General features: G+C 40.3%; 1 protein-coding gene across 5 annotated transcripts in view; it reads right to left on the minus strand.

Annotated features, from left to right (window-relative positions):
• The window catches only part of PKHD1 (PKHD1 ciliary IPT domain containing fibrocystin/polyductin), a 456,884-nt gene that overhangs the window by 313,733 nt on the left and 121,358 nt on the right, over nt 1-21,793 (minus strand). For all 5 annotated transcript variants that reach the window (XM_069562807.1, XM_069562808.1, XM_069562806.1 and 2 more), the window contains exon 36: nt 12,153-12,309. In XM_069562807.1, the coding sequence (XP_069418908.1) occupies nt 12,153-12,309 (157 nt within the window). The remainder of the gene's footprint in view (nt 1-12,152; nt 12,310-21,793) is intronic.

Here is a 21,793-nt window from a genome sequence, read left to right on the forward strand (position 1 = left end):
GAAAATAGGGGAAGAAAAAATTGTCTTTTCCAGGCAGGCAAAAATCTGTGTAGCTACCAAGTTACTCATTCATTCAAATAATCTCCTTCCTTCTCTGTATCAAAATTCAATTAGCACTGACCCAATCACATTTTTTTTAACCAGTCATGAAACCTGATATATTTCTCTCAGCAATCTGTTTATTTAAAAGGTTGGGGGCTGGGGAGGGAGGTTTCAGAAGGAGGGGACACATATAGTTATTTATGACTGATTTTTTTTTGGTATGGCAGAAACCAACATAGCATTGTAAAACAATAATTGTTTGATTTTTAAAAATCATTATTTTTTTAAATAAAAGGTTCCAAATATAATTATTCTCTGAATATTATAAACAATGATTCACCTACAACATGATAATTTTATAAGTGAATGATAACAGTCATTTCCTCATAGTATTTATTTAGAAAATGAGAGTACATCCTGCCTTTCCTTGACCCCCAGGAATATTACAGTACACGGGAAATGATAGTAATGAAAAGCTGCCTTCGGTATAATTTAACCTGCACAAAAATTCTAGATATATAAGCATTCCTGATTTCCAACTTCACTCCCAGTATGGACAAACAGGATGCAAGAATCATTAATCAACAAATGAGGTAGAGAAGGTAAGGAGAGACCAAGTCCCGAAGGACTCTGCAAACCATATCAAGGAGTTCAAACCTAATGTAAAAGGCTATTAGAAAGTCCATGAAGGGTCTTAAGGAAGGACGATTGAAATATTCATCTTTTGTTACTGAAAATATTGTAGCTTCTGTGCTGGGAAGGGACTGGTCCCTTTCAATAGCATTTTTCATGTTACAATATCCAAGTTGTCAAGACACAAACTGTAAATTGTTTAATATCTATCCATCTGTCTGTCTGCCCATCTACTGAAAGCATGTCCTTTCTCACAGCAACGGCTTATCTTTCATTTAAGGCTAATCAAGTATGTCTGGGACTGTTCTCTGGAGGTAAATAAAGTAAGTCATGTCTGATTGGGAGAAATAAGGGGTTTCAGAGCCAAGTGTCCCCCACATGAAAAAGCCTTTGTCTCTGATCTCCTGATACACAAGTAGTAAATGAAATTGGTCACTGTCTGGACTAACCCACTAACATCTGAGGATACCAGGAAGGGCTCTCATTACAGAAAAATTCATAGCCAACATGAATCTGACTCTTAAGGTCAGAAATTCAGTCATTCAACAATTATTTGAGTACCTACTATGTACTAAGAGTCAGACACTACTGAGTGACTTCTCTTTCACCTTTCACTTTCATGCATTGGAGAAGGAAATGGCAACCCACTCCAGTTTTCTTGCCTGGAGAATCCCAGGGACAAGGGAGCCTGGTGGGCTCCTGTCTATGGGGCCGCACAGAGTCCGACATGACTGAAGCAACTTAGCAGCAGCAGCAGCATGTACCTACTACATACTTGCTCCTTGGAAGAAAAGCTATGACAAACCTAGACAGCATATTAAAAAGCAGAGACATTACTTTGTCAACAAAGGTCCACATAGTAAAAGCTATCATTTTTTCCAGTAGTCATGTACAGATGTGAGAGTTGGACCATAAAGAAGGCTGAGTGCTAAAGAATTGATATTTTCAAACTGTGGTGTTGGAGAAAACTTTTGAGAGTCCCTTGGGCATGCAAGGAGATCAAAATAAGTCAATCCTCAAGGAAATCAACCCTGAATAGTCATTGGAACGACTGATACTGAAGCTGAAGCTCCAATACTTTGGCCGCCTGATGCAAAGAACTGACTTGTTAGAAAAAATCCTGATGCTGGGAAACATTGAAGGCAGGAGGAGAAGGGGACAACAGAGGATGAAATGGTTAGACAGCATCACCAACTCAGTGGACATGAGTTTGAGCAAGCTCTGGAGATGGTGATGGAGAGAGAAGCCTTGCGTGCTACAGTTCATGGGGTCACAAAGAGTCAGACACGACTGAGTGACTGAACGACAACTACATACATGAAGATATAACAGTCCAGGCAATACTGAGCAAAAACGGACCTGGATCCTTTTTTTCTTAAGTGTACCTGCCTAGATTGCACCTTCTCAAAAGGTAAAGGGCAGTAACAACACACCCTAATATTAAGCTTTTAAAGAATTTATATAAAACTAATTCATACAAAGTTACATGATATATATATATATGAATGATATTAAGTTCTCAGCCTATTAAAAATTCTATCACTAGCCCACTTAGCTTTGGATACAAGCAAGGTCCCCTCATAAAATAAGTAATACCAACTTGTTGCCAGGAAAAGACTGACACATAGAAATGCATAAAATTAGGGGAGTTAAGGATGGATTTCCCAGAATTTAGGTGAGTATTTTCCATTGCTAACTTCACCTGACTTCCCCTTTTAAGGTCACTGTGTAGCCCAGGCCCTTCTGAGAAGCATGCTTGAAACTACGGGGGAAAATGTTTTCTAACCACACTTCCCACTGGGGGCTATGAATGAGCAACATTAACAGCCAACACAGATTTATACAAGCCACTCTCCTCCTGCAACGGGAGGGAATCACCATCATTTCCATTTTACGCACAGATCTGAGGCCCAGAGCTTTACCCAAAGCCCCAGGAGAGTCACGGGACTGCCTCACATTTGAACTCAGGCCCCTAGTTTGCTGACCAAAAACCCCAGACAACCATGTTGTACCATCTGTACATAGTCATCCCATTTCCTGCCTTGAAGGGTAGCTACCTTTCAGCTGCAAGAAAGTCAGTTCTCTCAGTTCTCCTTTTGCAGCCAATTGGTACATGTTATTTCAAATGTATCCCTTTGAAACAAATTGTATCAGCCCACAAAGCCCTCCCATGTTGACCAAGACATTATAGTTAGGAAAGAAAGAAAAAACATTAATGTAGCATATTTCATTTGTATCAAATGCCTTCATATGGATTTCCTTTGAATCCAAGCTGCTGTAATGAAGTCTTAAAACCGCAGGTATGGGGTAAGGTGCCCAATGACTCCCACGGTCCTGATGCACAGAGACACCACACAGATGTCCCAGGAAGCCCTGTTTCATAACATTTCCAGATTGCTCCATTGTAAAGCATTTTGTGAAGCATGCATCTACTGAAACTGAGCCTAGTTTGGTTCTAACAAAAAGGAATCAAGTTTAAAACCCTGGGATAAAAAGGCTGTGCTGGCTACAGCTCTTAATACCTCGGTCTGAAATCTTCAAACCTTGATGAGGATGAAAAAACAGTAGGAGACACAGAGAGTCAACAGGTACATGAAAAGATGCTCAATATCGGCATAAAACTGGAAATGCAAATGAAAACCACAAGGAGATACCATATCACACCTGCCAGAGTGGCTATTCTCAAAAAGACAACAAATAACAAGGCTTGGCAAGGATTTGGAGAAAAGAAAACACTTGTTCCCTGCTGGTGGGTATATAAGTTGATGCAGCCACTGTGGAAAACAATATGGAAGTTCCTTAAAAAATTGAAAATAGAACTACTATATAATCCAGCAATTCCACTTCTGGGTATTTAGCTGAAGAAAACAAAAACACTACTTCAAAAAGATATATATACCTCTATGTTCATTGCAGCATTATTTACAATAGCCAAGGCGTGGAAACAACCTAAATGCCTATTAATATATGAACGGATAATTAAAATGTGATATTGCATGTATATATACATAGAGAGACAATGAAATATTGTTTAGTGATAAAATGTAATAAAATGAAATATTTCCATTTGCAACCATATGAATGAAACTTGAGAGCATAAAGCTAAGTGAAATAAGTCAAAAAAAAGATAAATACCGTATGATCTCACTTACAGAGGAATCTAAAAAACAAACAAACAAAAGCAGACAAATCTGAGCTCACAGATATCAAGACCAGATTGATGTTAGCCTGAGGTGGGCAGTTGAGGGGTAGGTGAAATCGATGAAAGGGGTCAAAAGGTATACACTTCAGTTATAAAATGAATAAGGCATGGGGATGTGATGTACAGCATGGTGACTACAGTTAATAATCCGTCAGTCAGTTCAGTTGCTCAGTCATGTCCAACTCTTTGCAACCCCATGGACTGCAGCACGCCAGGCCTCCCAGTCCATCACCAACTTCCAGGGCTTGCTCAAACTCATGATCATTGAGTCGGCGATGCCATCCAACCATCTCATCCTCTATCATCCCCTTCTCCTCCTGCCTTCAATTTTTCCCAGCATCGGGATTATCAATGTTGGCCATGAAAACTTCAGGTGGAAAGAATGAACTACTATGCACATACTGACATAGTTTATAAATTGTTCACATGAAGAAAGTTCTCTAGGCATGTGGTTATGCAATCAAATAGCTAATGCATGCAGTCAGGGCAAAAAGGAACTTGAGACAGTAAAAGTCGAGGCAATGTTTTGGATATAATTAATTAAAACACTTTCTTCATTATCAATTCAAAAAAATTTTTTTTAATTTTTTTGGCTTTCATTAGTCACAAGAGTCTTTAACCAAAATTGAAGCACATCAGTTCAGTTCAGTTCAGTCAGTCGTGTCCGACTCTTTGCAACCCTATGGACTGCAGCACACCTGGCCGCCCTGTCCATCACCAACTCCCGGAGTTTACTCAAACTCATGTTCATCAAGTTGGTGATACCATCCAACCATCTCATTGTCTACCATCCCCTTCTCCTCCTGCCTTCATCTTTCTCAGCATCAGGATTTTTTCCAGTGAGTCAGTTCTTCTCATCAGGTGGCCAAAGTATTGGAGTTCCAGCTTAAGCATCACTCCTTCCAATGAATATTCAGTGTTGATTTCCTTTAGGATTGACTGGTTTGATATCCTTGCAGACCAAGGAACTCTCAAGAGTCTTCTCCAATACCACAGTTCGAAAGCATCAATTCTTTGGTGCTCAGTTTTCTTTATGACCCAACTCTCACATCTGTACTTAACTACTGGAAAAACCATGGTTTTGATTATACAAATCTTTATCAGCAAAGTAATGTCTTTCCTTTGTTATATGCTATAATATTGTACTGCATATTTGAAAGTATAATAGCTAGGAGAATGGATCTTAAAAGTTTCCATTACACAAGAAAACTATTTGTACCTATCTGTGGTGGCTATTGTAGTGATCATTTTGCAATATATATAAATATCAAATCATTATTCTGTACACCTGAAATTTACATTATGTCATCTATACCTCAATAAAATTGTTTTTAATTTTTTTAAAAAAGAAACTCTACAGTGAACCCGGTAATGGGCCAAGAGAAGATGCTTCATCTCAATAAACCAAGAATATGCATTGCTACACTGTAGAAATCCCCAGTATAATGGACTAAATTGATCTGCATGTCCTCAAAACTGTGAACGTGAAGTGAAAATGAAAATCTTTTTTTTTTTTAATTTTTACTTTATTTTACTTTACAATACTGTATTGGTTTTGCCATACATTGACATGAATCCACCATGGGTGTACATGCTCAGCCATGTCAGACCGTTTGTGACCCCATGTGCTGTAGCCTGCCAGACTACTCTGTCCACGGAATTCTCCAGGCAAGAATACTGAAGTGGGTTGCCATTTCCTTCTCCAGGGGATCTTCCCGACCCAGGGATCGAACCCAAGTCACCTGTACTGCCAGCAGAATCTTTACCATCTGAGCCCCCAAGACCACGTTCCCAACTGCACCAGAAAAATATTCTTCCACAAAGTCAAAATACCAAGGAGAACAGAGGCAACCTAGTGAATAATTGCTACTTCCACCTCTGTATTCTTCCCTCTCCTTGCTGTTAGAAAGAAAAAACACTTTAGTATGCTTTTTGAAGATAACAGAGGCAAAAGTCATCTGAGGTCTTCATTGCCCAGCTAATTCTTTCAGTAATTCAGTTTGCTTTGTATATAGAAGCAACCGCTAGCTGTAAATAAAATTGCAACCTCGGCCTGACATCCAGCCATCTCTTTGGTTATCCCCTGCAATCCAAAAGAAACAACTAACATGAATCAAATACTTACGCTGGCCCAAACCCTGTGCTTAGGGTTTTAGAAACATTCCCTCATTTAGTACCCAAAACTTCTACAGGAGTTGGGTGATCCAGTGTAGTTTGGCAACACAACAGCAAGCAATAAATGTCAGCAATTTGCTATCACTACTGCTGTTATTAAAACAGGTCTTACTCTAAGAGGAGAAACTTCAGTCTCACAGAGTCTGTGCAACTTGCCCAAGGTCACAGAAGCCAGTAAGAAGCACAGCCCAGATTCAGATTCAGTTCTTTCTGGCTCAAAATCCTGCCAGGCATTTAACTGCTTTGTATACACCACTAGACCAAGAAATAGAAAATCACATGAAAGGAGGCCAGTGCACTATTAAACAGCACAAGTTTCTGCTCCAGCCTTGTAAAGTGACGGCACTGTGCGTAATAAGAAACTACAGAACATCTTCCTCTTGATAGCCCAACACCAAGGGACAAGAGGTTTCTAAAGTTCATCTTCCCCTAATTGACCCTGTATTAATCATTAGCTCTAGGCCACTTGACATCAAGCAGCTTGACCACCAGGACAGAGTCATCGCTTCATTCAGAAAATAAAGATGCTTTTCCAGCGACAGACCACAAGCCCCAAATCCTTGCCCAGAATGCATAACAGCACAGACGAGAGGGTAACGTTCCGTCTTTGTTATTATGGCTCATCATAATTACTTGGAATAAAATAATAAATTTTAATTCAGCGATGCCTATGGCCGTTGGGCATCTTAGCATAAAAGAACGAAAAATATAATTAACTAAATCAAGGCAATATGCCTATTTCCATCCTAGCTCATTAGTATTAATTGATTGGGTTAATTCTCTTTTGTGTTTAACAGTACCCCCTAAAAAATAGTTTTTAAAAAAGGAAAGAAGGAAGGAGGAATGGAGGGAAGAAATTGAAATGGTAAATAGACAAAAGTTCTAGGTCTTTCACTAATTAACATGAAATATTAAGAGAGAGAGCTAAAGCTTTTATCATGGTCACGAAATAATATGTCGTTTTCCCAAAAAGTTTAGGAGTTAGTATATACAGCAGCAAAAATAATGCTGAAAACTTAGTCTTTGGAGGCCATTTTCCAACTGCCTCAAAGAAATTTATATAATCCTCCTTTCTACCATAAGCTATGCTTAAAAGGAAAAAAAAGTTCTATTTTATACACGGAACTATACAGAAGGCACAGCTAAGTTCAGAATTCTCAAGGGCCATATGTATAAGTGTTAGTTTTCCTGATGGAGAAGCCTGGTCCCTGTGTATACTAGGATTCTGGTTTCTGTGAGCAGAAAAATAATATGGAGGATGAAGTATCTTCATTAAGTGGTTCCAAATGTAGTTCTCAGGTGAGCTAGTTTCACTTCTGTTTAGCACTAATCTCTTCAAAGTGTATACATACTTCATGTAGAATATTTTCTTTATAATACTGGGGAAATGGTTTACAAAGTACTTTCACTATAATATCTTCTTTGCTAAAAACTTTTGAAGTCATTATTTTTTGGCTTGAAATCTTTCATGCTTTGTCTCATTCCATGGATGGTGTCAAAGACCAAAGGAAATGTCACAGAACTATGTTTCTGGTCATGAACGGGTATGAAAGAGATGGTAACAGATACTCAGAGAGCAAACCGCTGTTGGATTTTTCTTCTCCTTCAAGTCCTTTCAGTCCTATTACAGACCAAGAGAAGACGTTAGGGGTTTAGAACTCTGCCGTATCAACCAGAGTTGAGAGCTGGAGCTCTTCCCCAGGGAAAGCATTCTTCATATGCCTTTTAGAAACAGAAAAATAACTTAGCAGTGGATTTTAACTCATGAAGATATACTTTTTTATATATATGTGTATATGTATATATATGTGTATGTATGTGACTATATGTAAATTTATGTACCTATCTCTGGTGACTATATATATATATACTAAATTTATGTATATATATATGTACATATGTATATAGATAGATTTCACTTGCACAACTAAGGACAGTAAAAGTAAATTAGTTGAGAAAAGTGATACTCAAGAAAGCAAGGATTTAAAATTTATCCGAGACTTCTTAAATTTCATCCAGGACCTGCACTTTGCACCATTTCATTTGTCCGTCCACTCAACAATCAGTACATGTGTTTTGAGCCCTCATCATGGGTCAGGCATGGTCCTAAACACCGAAGAGACAGCAGTAAATAATTGATGGAAATTCTTTGCCTTTTTGAGCTTATCCTAGCAGAGGAAATAGACTGTATATAAACAAGTAAACTTATAGTGTGTCATGTGGTGATGGTAAGTGCTATGAAGAAAAGTGAAGCAAAAGAAAAGGATAGAGTAATGGGATTATTATAATTTTAGAAAAGATTGCCAGTAAGTCCTCTGTAATAAGTTGACATTTTTTCAAACAGAGAATGAAATGAGTGAGCTAGTCCCACGAACATCTGGAGGAAGAATATTCCAGGCAAAGGGCATTATGTGCAAAGGCCTTGAGGCAGGTGTGTTCCTGGTATATTCACAGAAGAGCTGGATCAGAGTGAATGAGGAAGACAAGGTCAATGAAGGGATTTGAAGTTTAATAATGATGTGAAGCTTATTCCTAATGAAATGAGAAGGCACTGGGGTAGAGGTAGGTTGAAAAAAGAAGTAATAAGATCTGAGATATTTTAAAGGATGTGGATAATAAGTTATTGGGGGTTATTTTACTGTACAGCATAAAAGTCAAATACCAATTACTTAAACACATGAAGGCATATTTTTCTATCACAAAAAGTGACTTCAGAGGTGGGCAGCCCCAGGTGCCATGCTAGTATGCCACTCAGAACTCATCATGGTCCTGGATGTCTCCATTCTTCTATTTCCCCATTCTTAAGGTGTCAATTCATAGTCCAAGATGGCAGATAAAAATGTAGCAATCATATTTACATTCCAGGAAGCAGAGAAGAGGAAGAAGCAGGGACAAGTTGGACACACCTCCTGCTAGGTCAGCCCTACTTTAGGACATGCCCTAGGTGTCCTGCACCATGCTTCCCCTTACACCTCACTGGCCAGCTTTTAGCCACAGGCTGTCTACTCACAAAGGAGATGAGGAAATATAGCATTTTAGCTGGATATACTGCTGCCCCAAATAGAAACTTAGGTCCTGCTACTAAAGAAGGCCAAAAAATTAGAAACATAGAAAGCAACAAAGAAGTTGTTTGAGATGGTCCCATCCAAAAAGTTATGTTGATTAGGACTGCTGCTGCTGCTGCTAAGTCGCTTCAGTCGTGTCCGACTCTATGCAACCCCATAGATGGCAGCCCACCAGGCGCCCCTGTCCCTGGGATTCTCCAGGCAAGAACACTGGAGTGGGTTGCCATTTCCTTCTCCAATGCCTGAAAGTGAAAAGTGAAAGTGAAGTCGCTCAGTCGTGTCCGACCCTCAGCAACCCCATGGACTGCAGCCTTCCAGGCTCCTCCGCCCATGGGATTTTCCAGGCAAGAGTACTAGGTTGGTACAATGGGACACATGTTGGAGATTCAGCCAACAAGAGTCACTGATAGATTGGTCATGGGATATGAGATAAAGAAAGATGTCTAGGATGTTGCCAACACTGGCTTCCCACGTGGCTCAGTGGTAAACAATCCACCTGCCAGTGAGGAGCCAAAGGAGACATGGGTTCAATCCCTGGGTTGGGAAGATCCGCTGGAGGAGGAAATGGCAACCCACCCCAGGATTTCTTGCCTGGAGAATCCCATGGACGGAGAAGCCTGGTGGGCTACAGTCCATGGGGTCACAAAGAGTCAGACATGACTGAGTGACTGAACATGCACGCACTGGCTGGCAAGCGAGATGGGGAAGTCCCTCCCACTTTGAGTCTGTGCATATATTGATATCTACACAATCAAAACTTGTCTCAGGGACAAAGACACGCTTTTCACCACCTCTCCACTAACTCTAATCTTACCTCCTGGACACTCGGATTATTCCCATCCACATCCTGCTTCTACAACATGTTTTATCTTACTTTCTTTTAAGATTTTTTTAATGTGGACCACTTCTAACATCTTTATTGAATTTGTTACAATATTGTTTCTGTTTTATGTTTTGGTTTTTTGACCATGAGGCATATGAAATCTTCCCTAGCCAGGGATCGAACCCATACCCCTGCTTTGGAAGGTGATGTCTTAACCACTGGACCATCAGGGAAATCCTTACAACACATTTTAGAACTGGACATTTTACTCTTCTATACTTGCTGCCTAGCTACTTTTCCTTTAGTAGTAATGCACATTATTTGTATTAAGTGTTATACTTCACTTCTTCTTATGTGTCATACAGATTTCCTAGGCCACTTAGTAAGTATTCACAAGTCATCTGTTGCACCAAACTTCATCTGTATCCTTTCCCAGGTTTCATACTTTCCAGAAGCTACGACCCATAAATCTGTAATGAAAATCTCAATTTCTAGGCAACCCTGTTCCATGCCAACAACTCCTGTTTGTACAGAAACTGGTGTCCACCGCTTACCTTCACAATCCTACCAATGGTCCTACTTTCTAAGAGAGAGGGGAAACCCTTCACATAACAGTCTTTCCCTCTCCACAGGATGAGGGTTTGTCCTTCTAAACCTAGTCAGTTATACTAAATAATGAGAGTGAAGTATTGAACCGGGAATACTTAGGAAAACCACTACTGAAAGGTGACAGATTGCGGCAAGTATCTGGGATACTTGGATCCTGAAATCTCCAAGAGTGGAAGTCAGGCTGTGCATCCACCAGCTTCTGCCTTCCCCTTCCTCTCTGCTTTCCCTCTGATGCCTCTTCTCCATCTTTAGTCTCTGGCCCTAGGGACAAATACCATTCCTTGTTGGAACATTTACCTGGGACTACCAAGAAATCCAGACACTCAGATGGGCTGAGTTTGACAACTTTTAGCTTGGAAACTTCTCCCAGATGGTATCAAGGTTAGGAAAAGACCCTAGAGTGCCTGACGGGCATCCCATCCTCCAACAAAATTTGACTCCTGTGGTGAGAGTCCTGGTTAAAGGCTTGAAAAGAGCATCTTTTCCCTGAGCTGAGACTTGAAGTCTGTAATTTTCCTTTGTCGTTGCCAGTCCTTAGGTAGCTGCTAGCTGTCAATAAGTCAGCACTCCCCATAGCCACATGCACACACCACAAAGACAAGTCAGGAACCCAAGCTCACAGACCCTTTTCCTAAAGGGTACTAATTAAGTGATTTGCCTGAAAACTTCTCCTTGCTGCCAGAGGGGGAAAAAAAACAGCTTCCAGAGTAAAGAATGTAAAATTCTTAATGAGTCCACCTTTAAGAGATGGGTAGTCACACTCCATCAGCTTATTCCCTGGAAAATATTTTATTCTCCCTCATATAGCCACCCTCTTACTTTAACAAGAACAAATGCTCCTATAAATGTTAAATATATTTATAGTAAAGAATGGTGCTTTAGTGCCGTTTTATAGATCTCCATAACTAATCACATTTCCCAAGTAATTTTCATTTGCCAATGAACAAGAGTCCCTTTGATAACCATTCCTTATTATCTACTACTGAAGTAGGCAATGATTTTTATTCTCATTTAACAGATAAGGAAACAAATGCATGAGGAGGTGGAAAAAACTGACACAGTCACTTGGTGGTGGGGTGGAGGAGTTAAAATTTGAATTCTCAATCTCTCCCAAATTCCCAGACCCTAGAGCTATGTGGCCGGTTTTGCAATAAGGAAGCCTATTTATATGACTTTCCACGGGACCAGGAAGTCAAAACCACAACAGGGTATAAGCATGAAGGCACTGCCTTCTTGGCAGGGAATTTCAAAGGCAGCAGCATTAACTGATTTCAGAGCCTTTTGCTATATTGTGGGTGCTGCCGGGGACAAGCATGAATACAAAGGGCTTGAATAAAGAAGCATATTCTTGGAGAACACTGTTTACCCTTTTGTACTTGAAAAAGTAAAATAATCAAGCTCTGTGTTTTTAAGAGTCAAAAGAAAAGGCTTTCGTTTTGAACCCTCTGACCACTTCTTCCTTTCATAGTGAAATCTCAATTTGTTCTGAGAATAAATTGTCAACCGGGTGCTGGAACTTATCCAAAATGTCCCCCTGACCCCTGCCTCTAAAATGACAGGTTCATATGTAATAATGCCACCCCCATCTCCAAACTCCACGAACCTTTCACGTGGAGGAAGTTGAGGATGCTGGTGTTGGTGTCCAACAGAAGCAGCTGGCCCTTCTCCACCGTGACGTTGTCGCCCTCTTGTGGCGGTCTCTTGGGAAACCAGCTGTGAGCCCTGGACCACCTCCCGCAGAATTGAAAGATGAAGTTGCCCTGGAAAACAGATTTTGGTATTTTATTTTGCTTTATTTAAAAGCAGAATAGTCTGGGTGACCCATCAAAACAGAAACTCCTTAAACTCAAAATAATTTAAATTTAATTTTAAACCTCTCAATAAAATGAATCACCTTCCTACAACTAACTCCAAAAGGGGAAATTACAGAAGGAGCAAAGATGTAATTGAAGGGCCTCTGTGTTCAGCCTCTGGAGTTCTCCAATGACATGCTGTTAATGTTTTCTTACCTATTCCCCCAGCACAGTCCCGTTATACCTAACAGATGGGACTGGTTCCATTTTTTATTTGTACAGACATATATCGAGTCTTGGACAAAAAGTCATAAATAGGAACAGAGAGAATTAAATGGGTGGCATTTCACTTTATGTAACTGGTGCCATTTTTCAGGGGCCATACTGCAAGTGTTTCTGTTTTGTAGGAAAACTCCTCTCTCCATGTGTTCAGATCCATCCTTCTACTTTGCCTCTTTCAATATTATTGTTGCCTTTCCCTCTGTGCTAAGGGCATCCCAGGCAGTAAAGCTCATGCATGGGAAAAACATCAGCTGACTTAAGATGACAACCCAGAACCTTTGAGGGAGGAGCCAGGAGAAGGACTGTCAGAAGCCCAGAGAAGGAAACACTCTTCACCCCACTCAGTCTCCCTCTCAGAGCTTTGGGTTCCCTGTTAATTTATGGTCACACTGAAGTCATGTGGTTTTCCAATGAAGGATGTGAAAAATCGCAGAAAGCAGTATCTGGCTCATGAAAGAGGCAGTGAACAGGTCTAAATGTCCTGTGCAGCCAGGGAACTGTAATTCTATGAATATAGTGAAATCCTCTTGGAGAAGGTGATTAGCTCAAGGTCATACAGATGACAAGTGCAGGCCTCTCTCCCGACACTTCTTCCCACCCAGATTCCAACCTAATGAGAAGCCCCGGTTCCTATAAAATAGATGCCTAGAAGGTCCTCTGGTAAGGTGTTAGAGGCAGATGAGAGAAGATGAGAGAAGGGGAAGCATGTTTATAATACCAATAACTGCACCTCCACGGAGAACAGTGGCCTGGAGTGTTTCAGACAGAGAAAATAGAGAAATGTGCTCCTAGAAGAGTCAGCAGATTTTCCAGAGGGTGTACTGACCCCCAGCTCACTAGTCCCAGATTGTACTGAACCTCACCACCAACAAAGCTTGGGGATACGGAAAAGTAGGATCTTTTCATTTTCTGCATCTACGAAGGAGATATAAGTCAGTGAGTCATCCCAGTTTAAAAGATGGCAAGGCATTAGGCACAGTGATAAGCAGTCTCAGCACTATGGGGGGAAAATAAGGTGTGGTACCCGAGCATCATCGTGAGCTGTATGAAACATGCCCACAGGATAAGCATCCACAGACTCAAAAAGTAGAAGAGAAATTTAGCACTCTACTGATCTCACACTGAAGCTAGGCACAGGGAGGTAAAAATACAGAAACATCTCCTTATAAGGCTAGACATTCTATATTCACATAATACTTTAATTCACTCCTGTACAATCCACAAAGAGAAAGGGGGAGGGGTGACAGGAGGAAACTGGAGTGGAATAAAGTGGTGAGAAGATGGAAAAGATTGAAAGATGGTAAAGACAACTCCAGAGATGGTGAACCAGATTATCCGTAAATCAGCCCCGAGTCACTATGACAAAATATATGAAAAGCAAAAAACTTGGATTTCTAGAAGGTCCATGATGGAAAGGACTCTAGAGAAATCCTATCCCTTTATTTAAAAAAAAGATACTTCGGATTGAGTTTCTCAGCCTAGAGCTGTTTAAGGTGGAGTTTCCTTCAGTGCCACCAGAACGGAGCCAAAAGCTCAAGAGGGGTAAATTAGGAGCTTGGAATTAAGATACACACTATTATATCTAAAGCAGATAAACAATAAGCACCTGCTGTATAGCACAGGGAACTATATTCAATATCTTGTAATAATCTAGACTGGTTCCAATCAGGAAAGGAATACGTCAAGGCTGTATATTGTCACCCTGCTTATTTAACTTTTATGAGAGTACATCATGAGAAACACTAGGCTGGATGAAGCACAAGCTGGAATCAAGATTGTTGGGAGAAATATCAATAACTTCAGATATGCAGATGACACCACCCTTATGGCAGAAAGTGAAGAAGAACTAAAGAGCCTCTTGATGAAAGTGAAAGAGGAGAGTGAAAAAGTTGGCTTAAAACTCAACATTCAGAAAACTAAGATCACAGCATCTGGTCCCATCATTTCATTGCAAATAGATGGGGAAACAATGGAAACCGTGACATACTTTATTTGGGGGGGCTCCAAAATCACTGCAGATGGTGACTGCAGCGGTGAAATTAAAAGACACTTGCTCCTTGGAAGAAAAGTTATGACCAGCCTAAACATCATATTAAGAAGCAAAGACATTACTTTGCCAGCAAAGGTCTGTTTAGTCAAGGCTGTGGTTTTTCCAGTAGTCATGTACGATGTGAGAGTTGTACTATAAAGAAAGCTGAGCACCAAAGAATTGATGCTTTTGAACTCTGGTGTTGGAGAAGACTCTTGAGAGTCCCTTGGACTGCAAGGAGATCCAGCCAGTCCATCCCAGAGGAAATCAGTCCTGAATATTCATTGGAAGGACTGATGCTTAAGCTGAAACTCCAATACTTTGGCCACCTGATGCAAAGAACTGACTCATTGGAAATGACCCTGATGCTGGGAAAGATTGGGGAGGAGGAGAGGACAACAGAGGATGAGATGGTTGGATGGCATCACCGACTCAATGGACATGAGTTTGAGTAAACTCCAGGAATTGGTGATGGACAGGGAGGCCTGGTGTGCTGCAGTCCATGGGGTTGCAAAGAGTCGGACACGACTGAGTGACTAAACCGAATAATCTAGAATGGAAAAGTATCTGTAAAAGAATATATATGTGTAACTGTGTTTGTATATACAGTGAGTATGAGTGAAGTCACTCAGTCGTGTCTGACTCTTTGCAACCCCATGGACTGTAGCCTACCAGGCTCCTCCCTCCATGGGATTCTCCAGGAAGGAGTATTACAGTGGGTTGCCATTTCCTTCTCCAGGGGATCTTCCCAACCCAGGGATCGAACCCAGGTCTCCCACATTCCAGGCAGATGCTTTAACCTCTGAGCCACCAGGGAAGCCCTATATATACAAGTGTATATATATATATATATATTTATATATATTTTTATATATTTATATATATGTATTATGTATGTATGTATACATATATATTTTTATATATGTATGTATGTATGTATATATATATATATAAGCCCTATATATTCAAGTGTGTGTATATATCTGTATTTATATACACATATATATTTATAAAATGTGCTATGTGTGCTAAGTCGCTTCAATTGTGTCCAACTCTTTTCAACTCTATGGACTGTAGCCTACCAGGCATCTCTGTCCATGGGATTCTCCAGACAAGAAGACTGGAGTGGGTTGCCATGCCCTCCTCCAGGGGATCTTCCCAACCCAGGGACCAAACCCATGTCTCTTACGTTTCCTGCATTGGCAGGCAAGTTCTTTACCACCAGCGCCACCTGGGAAGCCCTTTATTCAGTGTGGTAACTTTTAAACAGTTTGCAGTGCTAAGCATTAACTTTTAAAAAACCTAAGCTTCTCTCTGCCCAAAACTTTTCCTTACTATAATAAAGGTATCTTGAAATTATATAAAATGTTATCGATAATTCATGCCTATTACAAAACAATGACTAAATACTAAAGGCCTAAAACATTAACGGACCCTCACATGTCTGACAGCACCTTGGGAAGCAGAAGAGTCAACTATCTCCACGATTTCAAATTGTCAGGGAATCCATGGTAATATGTATGCTGCTATAAGAATTGTAGCTCTCTATTTTCATTGCAGACACAATGGTAGTATAATTCCATTCCACCGGCTTCCTAGGCAATAACTGCATGAGACAGAGGAGGTGGCCCACTTCCCAACATCTTTATCCTTCCATTCCTATCATTTTGATCCAATCAAGCAAAAAAGAATGCCAACAGTATCATTAAAAAGACTTCTTGTCTGTACATTTGAAAGACTCTCAGCTGATACCAATGTAATGTTTTAGGTGCAAGCCAGGCTCTGTGCCACCAACTCAACTCCCAGGTCAATTCAAGTTTCACCAAATCACACCTCTTTCTACCATAGTCCCCAAAGTGTTCAGCCTTTATTTCTGGTTTTCATCTTTGAGATAAACAAATCACTAATTCCCATTCTGCAAATGAAGAAAATCTGCCTATGGGCGTATGGGGACAAATGAGGGGGGATAAAAATAAAGATTTGGAAACTATCCAGAACACAACCTCATTTTTACCTCAGAACCTACAGCCCCAAATAACCCAAAACAAAAACCCCCAAACAAATAAAACACAAGCAAAAACTTTCCTGGCTCAGCGAGAAGAGAATGCAATTTGTTTTTTCCTTTACAGCTTGTCAGCACTTCTCTGAACTTCAGGGAATGTGCAGTGTCTGCAAATCTTACGTGTCACCTTATATGTATTTGCAACACCACCAGAGTTATCTTGAAAGAAATCATTGATCAGCAAGTTGGAACACCAGGCAGAGCTAAGACCTATTTGCGAGCATCTGTGTTAAGCAGGGATGGTGGAGCAGGCAGGGTGTGGGGATCTTTCTAGAAACAGTGTCTCCTGGATGACAAAGACAAGGAGGAACTAGGTGACACCTACCCAGAATGCCTGCTTCAGCAAACTAATCCTGGAAATAGGAAAAGACAGGTCCCTATCACTGACACTCTCTCCACCCTTTACACAGCTCTGCTTTCTCCAAAGAACTTACTTAAACCATCACTGAAACACTGTGTATTGTTCATAGTTACTTAAGCCCCAGCTGAATGGAAGCTTCAGGAGAACATCTTGGTTTTCTGCTGTATTCCAGTTCCTGTTGTTGTTTAGTCCCTAAGTCATGACCAACTCTTTTCAACCCCATGGACTGTAGCCCACCAAGTTCCTCTGTCCATGGGATTTTCCAAGCAAAAAAACTCAAGTGGGTTGCATTTCCTTCTTCAGGGATCTTCCTAACCCAGGGATTAAACCCGGCTCTCTTGCATTGCCGGGCATGTTTCTTTTTACCACTTAGCCACTAAGGAAGCCCTCGTATTGCAGTACCTACAACAATACCTGGCACATAGTAGTTACCGCCAAAATATGTTTGAATACTCAACTCTTTTGTGGGCTCATAATCGCTAACCCATAATTTAAAATATTGTTTTAATAACTAAAATAATCTGATATGAAGCTGCAGGTTTTTTCTACTTTTTTCAGTGATCTTTTACATAGAAATGTTTTAAATTTTTATCAAACCAAATGTACTGACCTTTTCTTTTGTAACATCCCCCATTCTTTTGCACATAAGACTCCCTTCTTTCATTCTGATACAAATAGCACTTTTAACGTGTTCTTCTTGATTTGTAGGATTTTACATTTGTATGTTAATCCTTAACTAATTTAGAATTTATGTTGGTGGGAAGTTTTCCATTTATCCTTATTTTTTATCTTAGCTTTGTTTTTCCCCCACATAGTGAAATGACTGCATACCATTTATTAAATAACACTTGCTCTCCCAATTAAGAGTCTTGGCTATTTTAATAATTGTTATAATATTGGGTGATATTTTGCATGGTGACCAATTAAAATCCCAAACCTTTCCTGAATGAGCTAGTGTAAAGGTATTTCTTTTAGATACATGTGACCTCATCCTGTTCTTAAGGTGCTTGTGCTATCATTGAAAAAAAGATACATAGCTTGGTAATTAATATAAAGCATGATTAATTCAATAATTAAAAGTATAAGCAAGGTACTATGGGAGTTCATAAAATTAGATGGCTAACTCTGGGAAAGACTGCCTACGAGGTGAAATACAGTGTGTTAATTACCTTTCCTTTTTTCAACCTGGACCCTATACATAAATTAACACAGGCTGAGATTATTTCAGCTGATTATGAAACCCAAAAAATGTTCATTGTAGGAAAAGCCAACCATTTACAAATCCAGGATTACAAATAGTGCACCTGACCTCTAAACTAATAACTCCTTAGGGAACAAAAAGGAAATTAAATTAGTTTGGCATGATTTGTTCTTACTGGGCTCATGCTTACTCTCAGCGATCACTTCTTTTCTCAGTGCTTATAAACCCTTCACGATGATGAGATAACATGAGAAAGTCCCCCCCCCACACACACACTGCTCAGCACATCCATGACTCAAAGAAATGTCAGTAACACCTGCCAGTAACTGGGACCAAATTCACACTTAACTTTGTCCCTGTTAGAAAACCGGGCAATTCACCAGCTTCTCTCTCCCTTCTGTGAACGTCCTAAGTGAGTAAGTGAAGTCGCTCAGTTGTGTCCGACTGTTTGTGACCCCGGGGACTGTAGCCTATCAGGCTCCTCTGTCCATGGGATTCTCCAGGCAAGAATACTGGAGTGGGTTACCATTTCCTTCTCCAGGGGATCTTCTTCCTGACCCAGGGATCGAACCCGTCTACTTGCCATGATTTCTCTAACAATACTGATATTAGCTCAGTGCCCCATCCAGGTAAGTTATTTTAGCACTCTGAAGGAACTAGTACAGTCTGCAGACAGAAAAATTTGCAGAAACTTTCTTCATCTTCTCTTCCACTTGAATCTCCAAATCTCCTTAAATAATGTCTCTTCTGAATTATAAGCCTGAAGACCATTCCATGAACCAGTGTCTCCTACGCCCCAGGCACAGTGCTAGGCGTTTGACTTACAGTATCACTCACCCTCACGACTGAAAAACCTACACATTACCCTCTCTACTTAAAATTTCTGAAATATGAAATTTTAAAGATTATTCATAATGGCTAACATTTTGGTGTGCACTTAACCGTGGCATCACCGACTCGATGGACATGAGTTTGGGTAAACTCCTGGAGCTGGTGATGGACAGGGAGGCCTGACATGCTGCGATTCATGGGGTCGCAAAGAGTTGGACACACCTTAGCAACTTAACTGGAACTGAACAGTATAATGCATGTATACATTATACATATATAATATATATGTACATACATATATATATTATCTATAGATATATAATAACCAAATCACTTTTCTGTATAGCAAAAATTAACACTGTAAATAAACTATACTTCAATAAAATTTTTTAAAAAACAAGTATTATCTCACTCAATCATCATAGACTCTTTTCAACCTCCTGGCCTGAAGGAGCAGACGAATCTCTGGATTCAACAAATATTTATTGACCACAAAATAAAACAAAACCCTGATCTTGGGGAGCTTATATCTTAGGGAGGTAAAGATAAATAAATAAAACAAATCCCGTGATGTGAAAAGCAAAAGCAAGGGGAAGCAGAACAGAAGCGCCATGTGGGAAAATATTTCATATCAAGTGATCAGGATCCAGCCTCTCAGATAAAAGATGGGAGCAGAGGTGGAGTATGAGCCAGAGGTGTTCTGAGAAAGGAGATGTGTAAAATGCTTCAAGCTCATCAAGGAGCCCAGAGAGGGAGGCTGGATCTGGAGGCAAGAAGTTTGCACAGCTCTGTAATCTTCCTGCTGAAGAAGGACATTCAGTCATTTTTCCCACTGCAAAAAGACCTCAAGTTCTTCATGTCACAGAGAAAAGAATCAAGTAAAACATTCAGCAGTCTATAACAGGGTTCACAAACTACAGCTGAAATAAAAATAAAGTTTCATTGGAACATCGGTTTGACCATTCACTTAAATACTATTTTATGGCTCTTTTCCGTTTGTGAAAAAGACTCTATGGCCCACTAAAGCTAAAAGCTACCTGGCTCTTTATAGAAAAAAATTGCTTACTCCTGATATATCCTGATTTATATAATCAGTATAATAATAACAACTGCTATTGTCTAAGTACCTAAAATACGCTCAGTATACTACATCTATAGCATTCCTGGATGACTCAGTGGTAAGAATCCACCAGCCGTTGCAGGAGAGTCAGATTCAATACCTGGGTGAGGAAGATCCCCTGGAGAAGAAAAGGGCAACCGACTCCAGTATTTTTGCCTGGAAAAATCCCATGGACAGAAGAGCCCAGTGGGTTACAGTCCACAGGGTCGCAAAAGAGTGGGACACGACTTAGTGACTAATCAACAACAACAGTATATCTATATTCCATCAATACTGAAACATATTCAAAATAAAGCCTTCTACAATTAAAAATAATTATCATACAAATACCTAAGAATCTGGGGACTGACAAGCAAAAGACTATACATGGAAACACTGGGAACTGGTTCAAGTCTCTTCATTTTCCTGTAAGCAATAAGCCAGGTCTCTGAAGGCTACATAAGGGCAAGTGGAAGTGAGAGTGTGTGTGTGTGTGTGTGTGTGTGTGTGTGTGTGTGTCACCTGGGCATGCACACATACACACATAAGGCCAAATCAGAAGATTGACAGATACACGCTAGCCTTTTCCACAGAGCTGACACACTGCCATTTAACCAGCGAGCGCAGAGCACGTGTTTCTGTTCCCAGTCACTAGTAAGAGACAAGGTTAACATTTTAAGTGATGGACTACAGCATGTTATTTCCCCATGCAATGGACCCGCGACTGCACCACCTTCGAAAACACTTAATTTCAGTGATTGAATACACGGGAGCTCACTTTCCCTGCTATGAACCTTTTGACAGCTCCTCAGTTTCCTGTACCAGGGGAACCTTTTTTCTTCCTCCTTTTCTTTTCCCCTCCCCTTTATACCTGAAGGGAAGCAAAATGAATCTGTGGTGGCAGAAAGAAAAGGAGGAAGCCGAGAGAATGAAAACCAGTTTGTAAGCATCCCTGTATTTTACAATAGCCGTATTCACTGCCATCTGCTCTAATTACTTTTAATGTTTGGGCTACCATCTTCATACAATAGAAATAATGATCTCCTCAAGGGCAAAAAAAAAAAATGTTTTTTATAGAAACAAACAAAAGTTGATTACATTTAGCTCCCAGGCTAAAGAAGCATCAAGCTACTTTGTAATGAACAATCAATTAAGAAAGTGGGTAGGTTTCTGATGAACAGAAACAAATTGAGTCTTCTCCATGGTTTCCTCTTCTTTCCTCCTTGCCCTACCTCTTTGGAGGAACCAAGCCCACAGATCACAGAGCGCAAGGACATGTCCAGGTACATTTCTAGGTCTGAGGTGACATCACATCAGTTCCTTACATTTGGATTAGAACCAAAGTCAAGCCTTCTTCCAGTGCTTGTGTGGGCATCAGGCATGGCCAGTTTTGAGAAACCCTGAATATAGAGATAGGTAGTGTGCCTAGAGTAAAAATTCTCTCTCCTAAGTTAAGTTCCCGAGAGACCACCTCAAACCTGAACCCCTCATTGGAAGCTAGAACTAACAGCCTCATTAAAGCCTTCAGGAATGGAGGAACTTCCCTGGTGGTCCAGTGGATAAGGCTCTATGCTTCCAATGCAGGG

This window comes from Ovis canadensis, chromosome 20 (assembly GCF_042477335.2).
Source record: "Ovis canadensis isolate MfBH-ARS-UI-01 breed Bighorn chromosome 20, ARS-UI_OviCan_v2, whole genome shotgun sequence".
In the NCBI taxonomy this organism is placed as follows: Eukaryota; Metazoa; Chordata; class Mammalia; order Artiodactyla; family Bovidae; genus Ovis; species Ovis canadensis.